The sequence below is a fragment of the Hippocampus comes genome, unplaced genomic scaffold, assembly GCF_001891065.2.
Source record: "Hippocampus comes isolate QL1 unplaced genomic scaffold, H_comes_QL1_v1.1 scaffold22, whole genome shotgun sequence".
NCBI classification, from domain to species: Eukaryota; Metazoa; Chordata; class Actinopteri; order Syngnathiformes; family Syngnathidae; genus Hippocampus; species Hippocampus comes.
The window spans coordinates 5,663,873-5,678,152 of NW_017806175.1; the positions used below are offsets into that span (position 1 = coordinate 5,663,873).

At 48.8% G+C, this 14,280-nt stretch overlaps 1 protein-coding gene across 3 annotated transcripts; it reads right to left on the reverse strand.

Moving 5' to 3' along the window:
• Positions 1 to 107: 107 nt before the first annotated feature.
• On the reverse strand, positions 108 to 14,174 carry cracd (capping protein inhibiting regulator of actin dynamics). 3 transcript variants are annotated; one of them, XM_019897296.1, is made up of 10 exons: positions 14,031 to 14,174; positions 10,177 to 10,287; positions 5,536 to 5,710; positions 5,146 to 5,278; positions 4,358 to 4,513; positions 4,061 to 4,276; positions 1,701 to 3,909; positions 1,395 to 1,585; positions 1,131 to 1,305; positions 108 to 491 (listed from the first exon to the last, which is right to left on the reverse strand). In XM_019897296.1, the coding sequence occupies exons 2-10, from the start codon at positions 10,235 to 10,237 to the stop codon at positions 331 to 333; spliced, it is 3,477 nt and encodes a 1,158-aa protein (XP_019752855.1). In that variant the 5' UTR covers positions 10,238 to 10,287; positions 14,031 to 14,174; the 3' UTR covers positions 108 to 330. The 3 variants fall into 3 exon arrangements, with proteins under 3 accessions (XP_019752855.1, XP_019752854.1, XP_019752856.1); XM_019897295.1 differs by having other exon boundaries at positions 10,177 to 10,303; positions 14,031 to 14,096; XM_019897297.1 differs by lacking the exon at positions 10,177 to 10,287.
• Positions 14,175 to 14,280: the final 106 nt, after the last annotated feature.

Genomic DNA, 14,280 nt, shown 5'->3' on the forward strand with positions numbered 1-14,280 from the left:
ACTCAACAAACGGATTTGAAGTAGGACTGCTGATTTTTTTTTTTTTTTGGAAGCTTCTTTATCATTTGCCGGTTTCATATTTCCGAAGTTCTCAAATTACTTTTTTCCCCCTTCTTCATTTTTGCTCGCTTGTGGGCTAACTTTTTTAAAGCATATAAGATATATTTAAAGCAAAACTGTTTTCCGACACGGACGATCAATGAAATTTGATTTTTTTTTGGGGGGGGGGTGCCAAAAATGCTACGGAGCGGTTCCGGTTCACAGCCCGCTCGTTGGGGACCACTAATATCATAAATTGGAGGGTTGATGAAGTGGTTGTTGGTGGGGTTGTTACTTGATGATTTGAGGACAGTCACTCCAGGCTTTGGCCTTTCGCTTGGCCAGCGCCAGCCAGGCGGGCTCGGTGGACACCTGCGCTGAGTCCATAGCCGGGAAGCGCTTGGAAACCTCCTTGACAGCAGGGGGCGACGGCGTGGAGTCGGCGATTTCCACTGGCAAAAAAAAAAAAACAAAATTGGAAACTTTTCATCCAAGTTGCTACTTAACTAAAAAACAAAAAAAAGTTGCTACTTAACTGGTGTAAAATAAGACAATGTACAATTAAGAGGTCGAAGTTGCGATACCACCAGCTGTTGTTGTCGTCGTGCTTATAGTCACGTGAGCAGTAGCATCCGCTTGCTAAAACTAATTTAAACAAAGACAAATACCGCTCGAAAATATTGTACTTAAAAAAGCGGCAGCAATGACACACACACACACCAAAAAAAAAAATTAAACAGTTTTTGTTACTCTTTGAATCTATATTTGTGTGCTGTTGTGAAAGCGCTACATAAATCAGAGTGTTTTGTATTGTACAGAATGGCCATTTTGATGCTAACCGGCCTTGGCCACCTGGGGGCGCTATAGGACTGAAAGACCGATGTATTGTACATGGCCATCTGTACAGCACATAATGTAAGTCTCAGCTGCTCGTAGAGGGAGAAGAATACGTATATGACTTTGAGTATCGGTACTGTTTAGGTTGAAAAAAATTGCTGAAAACTTTGAATCAGTGCAACTTTACAAGTCACACAAGAATTTGCACTTCTTCTTCAGTACAGCATGTGAGAAGTTTTGCTAGCTGTGCCCACCAGTGACAGAGCTGGGCAGCGTGTTGGCTTTCTTCAGCTGCTCTCGCCTCTCGAACCGTCCACGCAGGCTATCCGGTCTCTTGAGCTCATCCGGCGTCTGAGCTTTCGAACTCGTACCAACGCTGCCACTTCCTCCTCGGCTCTCGGTGGAGCTAATTGTCATCACTAAGCCCACCTGCGGACCGACGTGTGGAAAGATGAGGATTGAACGTTTCTTATTATGATATACACTCCCACAGAGTCCAGTCCACGGACTCAACTCACACTGTCTCGCTCCCGAGCTTGCTTCTCGGCCAGCTTGGCTTCCCGTTGGCTGCGACGTTCCTCGCGGTTTTGCTGCTGTTCCCGGAATCCTTTCTGCTTCTGCAACGCCAGCGTGATCCACAGGGGGCCCGCCTCCTTATCCTGGACCCTGGCGCCGTCCAGGGAGTGCCTGCTCTGAAGCGACGGTTTCTCTGCAGGGGGGGGCGGCAAAGGAAAACAGCCGCGTCTAAGCAATTTGCCATTGATCAAGCAGCCCCTCTGTAAGCCATACATTTACAAGACCGATGTGGACTAGGTGACTCTGACCTCTCTTGATGAGCTCCGTCTTCCTGTCCACTTTCTCCCTCCAGGGAATGTTGATGGACGGGAAGAAAGATCTTTTCTCCTTGGGCTCCTCTTCACCTTGGCTTTGGTTGCCCCGTTGCGGGTGGCCAACCGCCGTGGGATGACTCTGGCCGGCCGAGTCCTCGGTCTCACCGTGGCTCGCTTTAGGCAGCGGCGACGGAGGAGGGGTGGGAACTCCATCGGCGGGTTTGGGTGAGGCTTGGGGTCTGCGGTAGAGCGACGGCTTGGAGGGCATGTGGTCCCCGTCGCATTGCAGCGTGGGGCTCGGCGATTTGCCCAAGCCGGCTCGCGGAATCACAGGGGAGGCTGAGGCGAGGGAGTACTTGACTTCTCTCTGAGGTGACACTGGACTGGATCGGTCGGAAAAGACCGGCGAGGCGTCCGAGTCCGGCTCGATGGGGGTCAGGGGCGAGGGGACACCGTCGAAGCTGTCTCCGGCGCTGTAGCGCTTCTTCCGTTTCTCCGTGGACTGCTCACTGTGGAACCGCAGTGAGTAGTTGGTCCTCCTCAGCTTGATGCCAAACGGCGAAGGCGCCTCATCGCCGTCCAAACTCGGTTCCTCATCCTCCACCGTGCTTTCGGGCTCTGCCGAGCCGCTACGATCCCGAGCCTTCCACTCAGGCCGTTCAGGCTTGGCTCCGGGGCTGGGAACGAGGAAAGACGGGAGGTCTTTGGCGAAGACGCACTCGTCCGCCACTCTTTCTGGAATGCGGAGACACTTATTCGTCCTGTTCTGAGCTTTTCGGATGGCATCCGGCGAGGCGGAAGCGGACGCGTCAGACGACGCGGCATCCTCTCCCGTTTTCTCGTCTGATACGCTGGAATTGGAGCACTCGGAATTCCTTTTTGAATCTCCAAATTTTTTCTTGGCGGGCGTGATGGAGAACTTGGTGCTGGCGGACACGGTCTTCCTCAAGTGCGTGTGGGCAAACTCGTGGTGGTCTTCGTGGCTGGCTGGAGGTTGACCCTTGCTCGGGTCTGGGTACTCGCTGCCCTCCTCGACCCCCTTGAATATCTTGGACCTGATGGTGGCCCACTCAGCCAGGACGGCTGCACCAGCCGGCTCCGCCTCGGTGGACTCAGTGAGGGATTTTGCCTTTGACGACTTGCGATCCGGCGACGTCTTGGTCTTGGCGGATGATGGCGTTCCCTGCGCTTTCCGGTCCTCACCGAGACCAAGGAGGGACTTGCAGGCGGTGTCCCTGATCTGGTCCAGATTGACGGCGGTGCCGCACAACTGCGCGCCGGTCACCAGGATGGCGGTGTGGGGCACGTATGGAGAAGTCTGCCGGTTGGGGGAGTCCGGTACTCCAGAAGGGGACTTTGTGCCTTCTCTCGGAACGACAGTCGCAGAGGTTCCCGTAACAGGCGTCAGGTTAACCTTCGGGAAGAGGATTTCTTTTTCTCCGGAAGAAACTTGGAAGGAGAAAGGCCGCTGCCGCTGCTCCATCTCTTTCCAGCGCTGCTCCTCGGCTCTCCTCTTCCTCTGTTGAGGATCCGAGCATCCGTCTGCGTCATCTTCCGCCATTTTGTTCCGCTGTTCTTCAGACTCCGCTTTGCGTTTCTCTTCGATGTGTCGCAACCTCTGCTTCTCGGTTTCCTTCTTCCTCTTCTTGCTTTCCTCTTCCTCCGAATGTAGTCGCTGAGCCTCGAGCTCCTGCTGCCTCCTCGCCTCTTTTTCCTCCTTCCTTCTTTGCTCCGCCCTCAGCCGCCTCGCCTCCTCCTCCTTACGCTGCCTCCTCTCCTCTTCGTTCCTCATCCTTCTCTCCTCGTCCTCGCGGAGCCTCCTCACTTCTTCTTCCCTCTCCTCGCGCCGCTTACGACACCGTTCTTCTTCTTCTTCTTCAATCCTCAGTTGGTCTGCTCGCTGCTTTCTCTCCTCTTCCTCCAGCTCCCTGCGGAGCCTCCTCTCTTCTTCTTCCTTCTCCTCGCGCTGCTTACGAGACCGTTCTTCTTCTTCTTCAATCCTCAGTTGCTCTGCTCTTTGTCTTCTCTCCTCTTCGTCCAGTTCCCTCTTCCTCTTGGCTTCAAATCGTTCCTCTTCGACTCGGTGTTTCTTGAAGGCTTTCAGAGATTCTTCCGTGGATGATCTGCGGCGGTGCTCCGCCGAGACGCCCGCCACTCCCGGGTCATCCTGCGCCACACCGGGGATGGCTACTTCCTGGAGGTCCTAGGGATGCGTTAAGTATTGTTAGTTTTCGTCTGGGATTGAAGGGTACACAATCGTGGTTCTGACTGGGGCCTCGGAAAAACTTTCCCTGGTATGGAATCCATGGGTCAAAAAGTTTGAGAACCCTTCGTGTGAAATGAGGTTTCCTCACCTGCGAGAAGCGCCGGTGCTTGCGTGAAACCCTCTGATTCTTGGGTTTGACAGACAGTTTATGCTTGGCTGCGGTGTTGTCCAGAAGAAATGCGGACTGAGGAACGGCGTCCAGGTTGACCGACTCGATGGTACCGCCGGGCGGGAGGACTCTTTTGGACCTGGGGGACTTGACAGGGGTGCCGTGGTGCGATCTCGCTTGCGAGACCGCTTGAACCTGGACAAAAGATGAATCCAAAATAAATGTACAACTCCGTGACCCAGCTGGGGGGTGAAACTGAAGCGTCGTCGGCATTACCGTCGGCTCGGCTTTTGCGGGCTCTGTTTCGACCTGCGCCGTCACCCTCAGCGGACTCTGCGGAGCCTCCTCCTCATCGGAGCTTCCCTCATCCCCTTCGCTTCTTCTCAGAGAAGGAAGCCTCTGGCCAAACTTGATCGTCTGCGCGATCTGCTTCTGTGCGTTCAACAGGGAAGCGTTTCGAGTATGGCGTGAAGAGAAATGGAGGACAGGGTGTTTTCTGCTCAGGCCAAAGCCATGTCTAATATCAAAATATTGCTTTGATGCATTCTTGTGGCATTCTGGTGCCAAGGAAGTGCGTTGGGGCGAGGGGAGGAACTCATTTTGTCAGGCCAAAGCCTTGTCTAATAGAAAAAAAGTATTTAGTGGCATCAATCGGCAATTACAAACCATTTTGGGTGCGAGTGAATCACTCGCAGATTTTTGCAATTCGTGGCCCACTGCACAAGGGATGTAAAGTACTTGGTTTACACCATTCCAATGGTGATGATATCACCTGAAGTAGTCCATCACAATGGTACGCTAACCGTGTAGCGGTCATAATTACAGAAAATATTTGTCGGGAAACAATCCAAGTCAGTAATTAAGGTGGTAACGGAAACCGAGGACTGCTGGGGGCTTGGAGCCCATTGGTTTTGGCATTCCAAAACAGCACCACTGGAAGCCCCCATCCTCCCCAAAAAAACTCATCATCCAGAACCCTGAACAACATTTACTTCTCTTTGCCATTGCCCGGAGGTGAGTCTGGAAATTTGTACCCCTCAACATTCTGCGCTTGGACGCCTTACCTGCAGATTTTTGACTTTGTCCGAGACGTTTTCCTGGGACATGGCGTGATCCAGGCCGGCCTGCTTGGCCGACTCCTCCGGGATGAAGACGCTGTCGTGCGAGAGGGCTCGAGATCCGACGGGATTCAGCTCCCTGCGGACAGAGGGACCATACCGTTGTCTTAACAGTCTGCGCTCGGTTTTTAATTTCAAATAGATGTTGGTTGACGCATGAACATATATATACTGTACGAGAAAATTAAAAACATGTTCTCACGAACGCTATGACATTTTCGCATGATTCCCTGAAGCCTTTTCATCCTTATCGCTGACCGGTTGCAAAAAAGGAACCTTGTTAATGAGCCATCAACACTTTCAATTTTCAGGAAATGATCTACGGGCACTGCGTACCTTAGACTTTGATTGGCGTTCTCGTCGTCGGACACAACTCCATGGCACACCTCCCCGGTGGAGAAACTGGCCTTCAGCTGTGCCCCATAAAAGCCCCCCTGGGTCTCCCTCTTCTGCTTTTTCTTCCCAAAGAGGCGTCTGAAGGGCTGGAACTTGCCCTGTCGCCTTTGCTTCTCTGTAGGCGGAAAAGAGAAAAAAAAATGCCACGTGATAACCATACAGCACAATCATTTTTTTTTTTAGATCTCCAGCCAGATAATGAGCGAGGGAGGCGGGGTGGGGGGGGAACATTTGGCTTTGAATGACTGACAAACGAATGATATGAAAAGACAACAGAGAGAGAGAGCGAGTTGACTCCTGTTAGGGAATAGAAGGCAAGGTTGGGGGAAAAAAAAAACATGCAGAGAAAAAAGGCGAGCAAAGCAGTGAATAGCACGACTCAAATCTCCTGCTAAACCAGTGGCACTTCCCTTATGGCTTCATGACATCCTCATATCACCGTCATTTGAGAGGAAAGCTGATGCCGCAACCATAAAATACGTTAATAAGTCATGAAATCATCATTTTATGGACGCCTTTGATAGCGCTCCAGTGTACAGCATTTCCTTCTTCGGGTTAGAAAGTCAGTACAGTGGTAACTCTACTTACAAAATTAAGTGTTTCGGTGAGAAATTTCTAAACTAGAAAATGTTGTAAGTCGAGACGCATTTTGCATGTAAATGCCCTAATCCGTTCCAAGCTTGCCCAAAATTCAAACATAAATGTTTTCTAAAGCATAAAAATGCTTGTTACAATTAGATTATTGCACAATAAAAGAATGGTGCATAATGTAAAAAATAAAAAGAAGAGAGTAAAGAATTAAAATGATGGTCATTTAAACGTTCAACTGCATCCTGCTTGTTTTTTTTTTTGCCCTCTTTTTAGTTCATGTTCTCTCTCAGAAGTGTTTTTTGCCTGGCGTTTTGTAAAGAACTGATCCAAGGATGTTTTGCCTTTGTCGGCTTTTAATTTTCGAAGTTAACAATCCTTCAAAAATGTCCAGGGGAAAACTTCAGCACAGTGAGCGATCGCCAGACTGCTGAACACTTTTTCTGGGTGACTCACATTGATGTAAAACTATCGGAACACCTCCTAGGCGAGTGACGAGTATGCTGCATCGACACATTTCAATCTATCGACAGACATACACACTTATGGTAGCGGTCCCTCTTAGCCAATGGGAGGCCATGATGATGCTCGGTAGTAGCCAATGGCAGAGCAGCTAGAAGTATGTTCCGTTCAGGAAACTCGGAGCTGCGAGTAGCGGCCCATACTGTTTTTTTTTTATCTTTCGTATCTTTAAATTTCTTTCGTAACAAGGGCCAATAATTTCCTTTTGAGGCGTTTCGTAACTTGAAAATTTCGTCTGAAGAGACGTTTGTTAGTAGAGGTACCACTGTACTCTATTTAACATTATTTCTGCACAAATTCATCATAAACCAGTCTTACTGGTATATTACGGAGCATTCTGGCCGTTGTAAACAGTGAGGCGCACGCCATTATGGAGCGGCAGCATCTTTAACCAACCTGCTATGTCACGGGGTCGAACGGATTCATGAATAAGTGAATACAATAGTTTCTTGGTAGCAATCTGTGAGGCAGTGAATATGTGTGGGGGGGTCAGAGCAGCCCACTGGTGTCATTTTGGCATCGTTAATTGACCCGTTCTGTGCTCATGAAACGAGATTGTTAAGCGACCGGCTCCTTGTCACCCTTGCAGCGTCTGGTCAGACACGTGGCGGACGTTGCGGTTGCGCAGCCCACTGGTGTCATTTTGGCATCGTTAAGGCCGACATTGACCCGTTCTGTGCTCATGAAACGAGATTGTTCAGCGACCGGCTCCTTGTCACCCTTGCGGCGTCTGGTCAGACACGTGGCGGACGTTGCGGTTGCACGGCGGTGGTTTCAGCAGCCGCTGTGACCTAACAAGCGCTTCTCCTATTCAAGCCGCAGCGCAAGTTCTGCTTACGCTGGCGTGGATATAAATCCTCGCTGCGGTAGTTTTAAATGGCAGTCAACACAGTTTCACGACAAAAGAGTATTTTTGTTGGGTGTATCAAAGTATTTTTAACCCTTTGGGGGACAGCGGTCACTACAGTGGACAGTTTATCACGTTATCAGATGACAGGTGATCATTATTGGTGGCTGAAAGCGTTAATGCATGTTTAATGTAAAACGGTTCTACGGGACAGGAGATGATTTTCTTTCTTATACATTTGCAAGACTTTGACGCAAGGTTGGGTTCATTATTTTGAGCCAGGCAGACTTGGTTGATGATTGGATTTGAAGAGCTAAAGAGCTGACCGCCATTTTGGACGCATGCAGTTTTGTATTGTGGAGTGGGAGTTGAAGTCAATTGAATGTAACATTCTAAGAAAATGTTGGTGGACCCTTCAGGCCACATGACAATTCCCAGCCGCTGCCGCTTCTCAAGCTTGGATAAAACTGGGTGGGTTGTGTCAGGAAGGGCGTCAGGTGTCCAAACTGTGCCAAACGCATCTTGTGAGTGATTTGCGATGGTGACCCTGACAGAGGGAAGTTGCTTCTTCTTCTTCTTCTTATAAATATCGCTGATGACATTTGTATTATTTTTCACCACGGCAACACTAAACTAGTAACCAATTTCTTGTTAACTCTGCAGTATGGTTAGTTTGCACTAATTGTTGGATCAAAATCCAATCCTCAAACAAATGGAGCTCAGTTCCTGTTGCCCCCAGGACCAGGTGAGCTACTTCACCCAATTTGGGTCACAGTACTTTTAACCCAGCAGTTTCAACGGTAGTTTGGGGGGTGGCACGCCTCAGTGAGCCAAGTTGGGCACTTTCGTCTTCAGGTGGGACACCCAAGCTGGGAGTTGGGACACGACTGACAACCTAATCCCACAAAGAAAACACTGATTAATGACAACAACAAAAACATACGGTGGCACAAGATGCATAAGTATGATACCTCTTCATACTTCTGCCTCCCTCTCTCTTTCTCTTTCGCTCTGGCCAACGAAACAAAGACCTTAATGCACCGCCCAGGGCCCGCTCACACACTCATGCATGAAATGAGAAAGGACCAGCCACTAATACCGCGTGCTTGCTTGCTCACTGTGCAAAAAAAACCCCCCCGAGCCTCCTGCTGGTTCCTCACGCCGGATGGACATCCGACTCGGCCAATCAGGTGGGGTCTAAGCGAGCCCGAGGGAGGCTGGCGGGAAACCAGCAGAGGGCTTTCGTTTCTACCGAAGTCTCGACCTCCACCACAAAGCAGCAAAAAAATGTCCAGCGTTTGCATCAATTCAAAACACACCATGCAGCGGTTAAAGAGACAACGGCACGGAAAAGAAAATAAACGCTGTCTCTTTAAGAGGTTTTGGGTCCTTTTTTTTACCTGTGCCTTTGGATTGCTCTAAAAGCATACCAGGCTCGGTTTCCGTGGTGCCCGTCGCCATGGTCGCTCCGCAGCACACCTCGGCTGCGGCGAGACGAAGGAAGCGTGGGAATTTACTTAACTGCAGACGGGTGTAAGGCGTGTTTTTTTTTGGATATACAATGTTATGGACTATCACTATATGGAAGGAAGGGAGGAAGAGTGGCATGAGGCAAAAGCGAGGTGGCAAGGAAATGAGGATGGATGAAAGGAAATAAGGAAAGGATGAAGGAAGGTTGGATGGAAGGAAGGAAATGAGAAAGGAAGGAAGGAAGGTGCGCGGGGAAAAAAGGAAACAAGCATGGCATGAAACAAGAAATGAAGGAAGGTTGGATGCGGGAAGAAGGAAGGAAGGAAGTAAAGAAGGAGGGGAAGAATAAAGGAAGGAGGGAAGGTGGGATGGAAGGAAGGATGTCAGGATTGTTTGAAAGGAAAGAAGGATGGAAGGAATGCAGGTAACAAGGATGTAACAAAGAAAGGAAGGAGGGAAGGAATGTTGGAAAGATGCCCGGAAGGAAGGGAAGAGAAGGGATGAAAAGGAGGAGGTAAGAAGGAGTGGGAGAAATAAAGACAAAAGAAGGAAGGAAACAAGGATTTGTGGAAGGGAAAAGAGAGAACACAAACTTTTGTTTTCATAAGTGTGTTTTCATCATCTGAAATGCTTTTTATATGGTCGCTCGAGATCGCGGATCTTCATTTTGGGTCAGGAATGCACCCTGGTGATAAACAGGGGTTCACTACATCATAAAAACCTTAAAAAAAAAAAAAAGATTGCTTGGGGGAAAACAAAACAAAACAATATAGTCGGGGAAACACCGCATTTCCAAACTGGAATAAAGCTGTCACGAACCTCAACGAAAAATGCAACAAAGTGAAGCAGAAGCACTTTCCAGATGCATGGGAGGTGACACGACAGCTTGTCTTCCATCCCAATGGTTCTTAAAAAAAATAAAATAAAAAAAAGAAAGAAAGGCCCCTCAGGTGGCAAATCGCTGGCTGGTGATGAGATGGGAGAAAGCGCGGCGAGCCGCCATGCGTGCCTCACGCAAAAGCGTCGTCAAGTGTTGCGAAGCGTCGCAAAAGCGTGCCCGCCTGGCAGCTCCCGGCGGCAACAGCCAGCAGCAAACGAGCAGTGTGGCGCTTTTTTTTGTTGTTTTTGGTGCCAGACAGTCATCACGATTTTACCTATTTGAGCCGCGCAGCTCGACAGCGCCGCGCACCACTGCAGTAAAACCTTAGGGAACATGGACGGGCTCGTTTGCAAACTTTTGAGGCCCACGAATGCCTCGGAGGCTTCTGCGACGGGAGGCGGCTTTGGGGGGGAGGAAGGAAACGGTCACAAGAGACACAAAAACAGCAAGTTTGCTTTTGTTAGTATCGCGGCTCACGTGGAACATGGCGGTGGCATGGTGGGTGGCATGGAAGGGAAAGGGGGGGCGGGGGAGGCAACTGAAGCAAAATTAATAATAATAATAATAATAATAATAATAATAGCAGCCCAGTGGGCCACTGGTTAGCGCGTCAACCTCACAGTGACAAATGGTCATTTATCTCTGTGTGCCCAGCGATTGGCTGGCAACCGGTTCAGGGTGTCCCCCGCCTACTGCCCGAAGGCGGCCGGGATAGGCTCCAGCACCCCGCCACCCCGACCCTTGTGAGGATAAGCGGAACGGAAAATGGATGGATAATATTAATAATGATAATAATAACACCACCAGCAATTGCTGTACAGTCTAACTAACAGTCTAACACGCGTTGATCCAGCCGCGACAGGTGCAACTCTGCAACATTGAGAAGCCAGAAAAAAAAAAAAAAAAACAACAACAACCCCCCAATCCCCCCCCAAACAAACACTCTCACATCCTTTTATAACGGTTTCCAAAGTAGCTTAGCAATAGCAGGCAATTGAATCCGAACTGTATCATGTGGCTTCATTCAAAGAAGAGCAAACCACAAGAACAATGGGGGGGGGGGATTTTTCTTTCTGATTCTTCCCCCCTCCTCCCCTCTTCCGGTCTAGGGGCCACGGGGGTGCTCACGAATTTCTTATCCAATCGTCGCAAACATCCTGCATGTCAAAAATGGACCGAGGAGTGAACGTCGCCGTCGATATTTTGGGGCAACGTGTGGGCGCGTATCGCATGACACGAGATTTTCCACTCGGCGGATAATTGAAGCACTGGAGTGTGTACGGAAGGCGACAGCCCCCCCGGATGCATAAAACACACATTATGAAACAAATAAGGAATAACCGCAGAAAGGAGAAGATAGAAAGACACTTTAGGAATCTTGATGTGTTGTTTTTTTGCATGTGTGTGTGTGTGAGTATAAAGAAAAAGGCCTTCTTACCGTGCAGCTGTGTATGCGAGGCTATCTGGGGAGTGTTCCACCTCACCTGCCTGCTGTCACTGTGGAACTAGGGCATCACCTGGAGTCAGGTGTCACATGCAGTCACGTTTGCTTGGCTGTGTGAGCGCGTGGTTTTTATTTTCGATTCAGTTTTTGTTTTTTTTTTGTTTTTTTAAGAGCAACTTTGTTAGTAGGAAAAAATATTGAAAATGCTTTGTTTTAGCATTAGTTTTAGTTTTTTTCCTATCATTCAATATAGGGAGTGTTTTTCGAGTGCAACATTAAAAAAGAGGCTCACTAGTTATTGTGTAATACAGTAAAGTGAACTATAATTGTCAATCTTTCTTTCTTCTGCAGAAAATGTACTGCAATACCAAAATAAAAGCATTTACAACAAACTCCGAAAGCTCATCTAAGCCATTGACAAAGCACCAGTTTTAGAAATGTTATTTTGAAATTTAAATGCGTTTTGATTTTTTTTTTTAAAGCATTTTTGTTTTTGATTTTATTTTGTGAACAAAAATGTTATTTCAGTTTTGGTTTTTTGGCTCTTTTGTTACTTTTCAATGACTATAATAATCTTGATTATGTGTGTGTGTGTGTGCGTGTGTATGGTACACTGTACAGTGCCCGAGACTTCATCATCTCATATTGTAGCCGGTCAGCTGATCTATTTCTGCCGTGTCCGGAGGAGGCACAGAGTGCCACTTTGTCTCGCAGCTGGAAAGGCACAGTGCAGCAGAACAGAAAGGCATTCATCCTTCGCATCGGCTGACGCACACAAAGCCGCCGGTTGTGTACGTCGCTGAACAGAAGGGCAAGCTTGCGCGTGCGTATGGATGCCGCGAATCAGGTGGCACACCTCAATTAGGAATTGGCCATGCTTGTTATTTTCCTCGTATTGGGCTCAGGAAATTATTTTAAACATCAGCTTTACAGATGTCGCACCTGCTCTGCAAGTGGTTTATGTTGTGGTACAGACCAGACACAAGGTGATATCAGATGACGTTAAAGTTAAGGTATCAAGGTATGCACAGCCCCCTAGTGGCGATTTTATATTCCTGGAGGAGGTGTTTATTTGAGGTGAGGTGTTCATTTTTAAAAAGATGTCAGAGCTGTACACTAAGTATTGTCCTGAACACAATTTCAACAAGCTTGTCCCGAGGGGTGATTTTTGACTTGTTTATTGAAGATGAGGTGTTTATTTTTATTTTTTTTTAAAGGATATTGGAGCAGGAGATGCAATATGTGCAGTCAGCATTGTTCTTAGCGACAGTTTCAATTAACCTTTTTTCAAGGGGGGAAATGGGAAGCACTGAATTGAGGTGAGGCAGTTATTTTCAAAAGATATCAAAGTCAAGATGATCAACGTAGTTACAGTCAGTGTTCCACATATACACTGATGAAAATTAAATTTGGTGGCCACATTAATCGTAACAGAACCTACGAAAAAGTGTCAAGGGCCCTTGCCCGGCATCAGTTTGGTTTGATGCTGTAATTGGGGAAATTCCAAAACCTACACGAGGGAATTTGGCCAAATGAGATTCAATCTGACGCGGCGATCGTATGGACAACCCTGAATTGCCAAAAGCTTTTTTTTGACTATGGCATCTCATGTGGGCGGAGCACAATGTCAACATTTTACAACTACTTTGACGGATTCGCCACGAAAACAAGGGCGCGAGGGCCCATTCGTCCGCGCGCTCGGTGCTTTCATTTGATTTGACAATTACACAACAGCCTGACGAAACGATCCCACCAGCCCCATATGGTCCCCCTTGTGTTCAGGCATCTGTACCTGCAGGACTCTATCGACCTGCATCGTGCAAACGACTGTGCACCACTGCAACACACACATCCACACACAAACACACACACACACACACACCTGCTCTTGGGCTTGATAGCACAACAGTCCGCGTTGGGCTTTACATACCTCGACCATAACTGTGAGAGATGAATAGAATGTGGTGAACCAGTGCTCCATAAATGCAAAAGGGAGCATGTCATCATGTCACCCCTGCCACCACATGACAGTAATGCAGCATTGGCTATTAATAAAACATGTAATAAAAAACAAATGCATTTTCAGCTCTGTGTGTGTGTGTGTGTGTGTGTGTGTGTGTGTGTAACACCCTCCCCTCCCTCTTCTACCACGTATCTTTGTGTGTGTGTGTGTGTGTGAGAGATGTGGTAGTGAGGCGGGGTTGCAACCATAAGCCTTCCCAACCTCCACATCTCCAAAATGATGCATTGTCTCCTGGATAAACAAACATGTCTCTCACACACACACGCGCGCACACGCACACAGTGCGCGCGCACAAAGGCGTGGATCACTAGGGGAAAGCTTTTAAATGGCAGATTAGCGGCTACGGGCCACGAGTGGATTGGCACAACGTAACAACAAATGTGGCCGTTGTTTGTTGGCATTTAAATCGCCGTCTGTCTGGATGCTTTGGTATCACACATGCAGCCCCCCCCCACGCGCGTACACGTCGCACCACAAAGCCGTTTGGCAATTAGGCCCGCGCACAAGGGCGTTCTCGCGTCCGAATATCCACGTTTCGACGCGCGCGAGCGCGCGCGCGTGAAGCAGGGATGAAGAGTGGAGGAATGGAAGGATGGATGAGGGGTGTGCGAATGCGGTGACAAGGTCATCATACGACGGTCCCGGTAGCGAGAAGACTCACGGAGATCGCGCGGCGAGTCCTTCCTCTTCTTGTCTTGGTCGCTTTTGTTGCCGCCGATGACGATGAGGAGGATGACGATGATGATGATGATGATGCGCGTGGCAGACAGCGAGAACGCACACGCACAGCTGCACGCGCCTGAAGGAGGAGGAAGAGGAGGAGTGCGTGGTGGTGCACACGGGGGAGGCAGAAGGAGGAAAGGGGGTGGGAAAGGAGGGGGGGGGGGAAGGGTGTGGTTTAAACTCCAAAA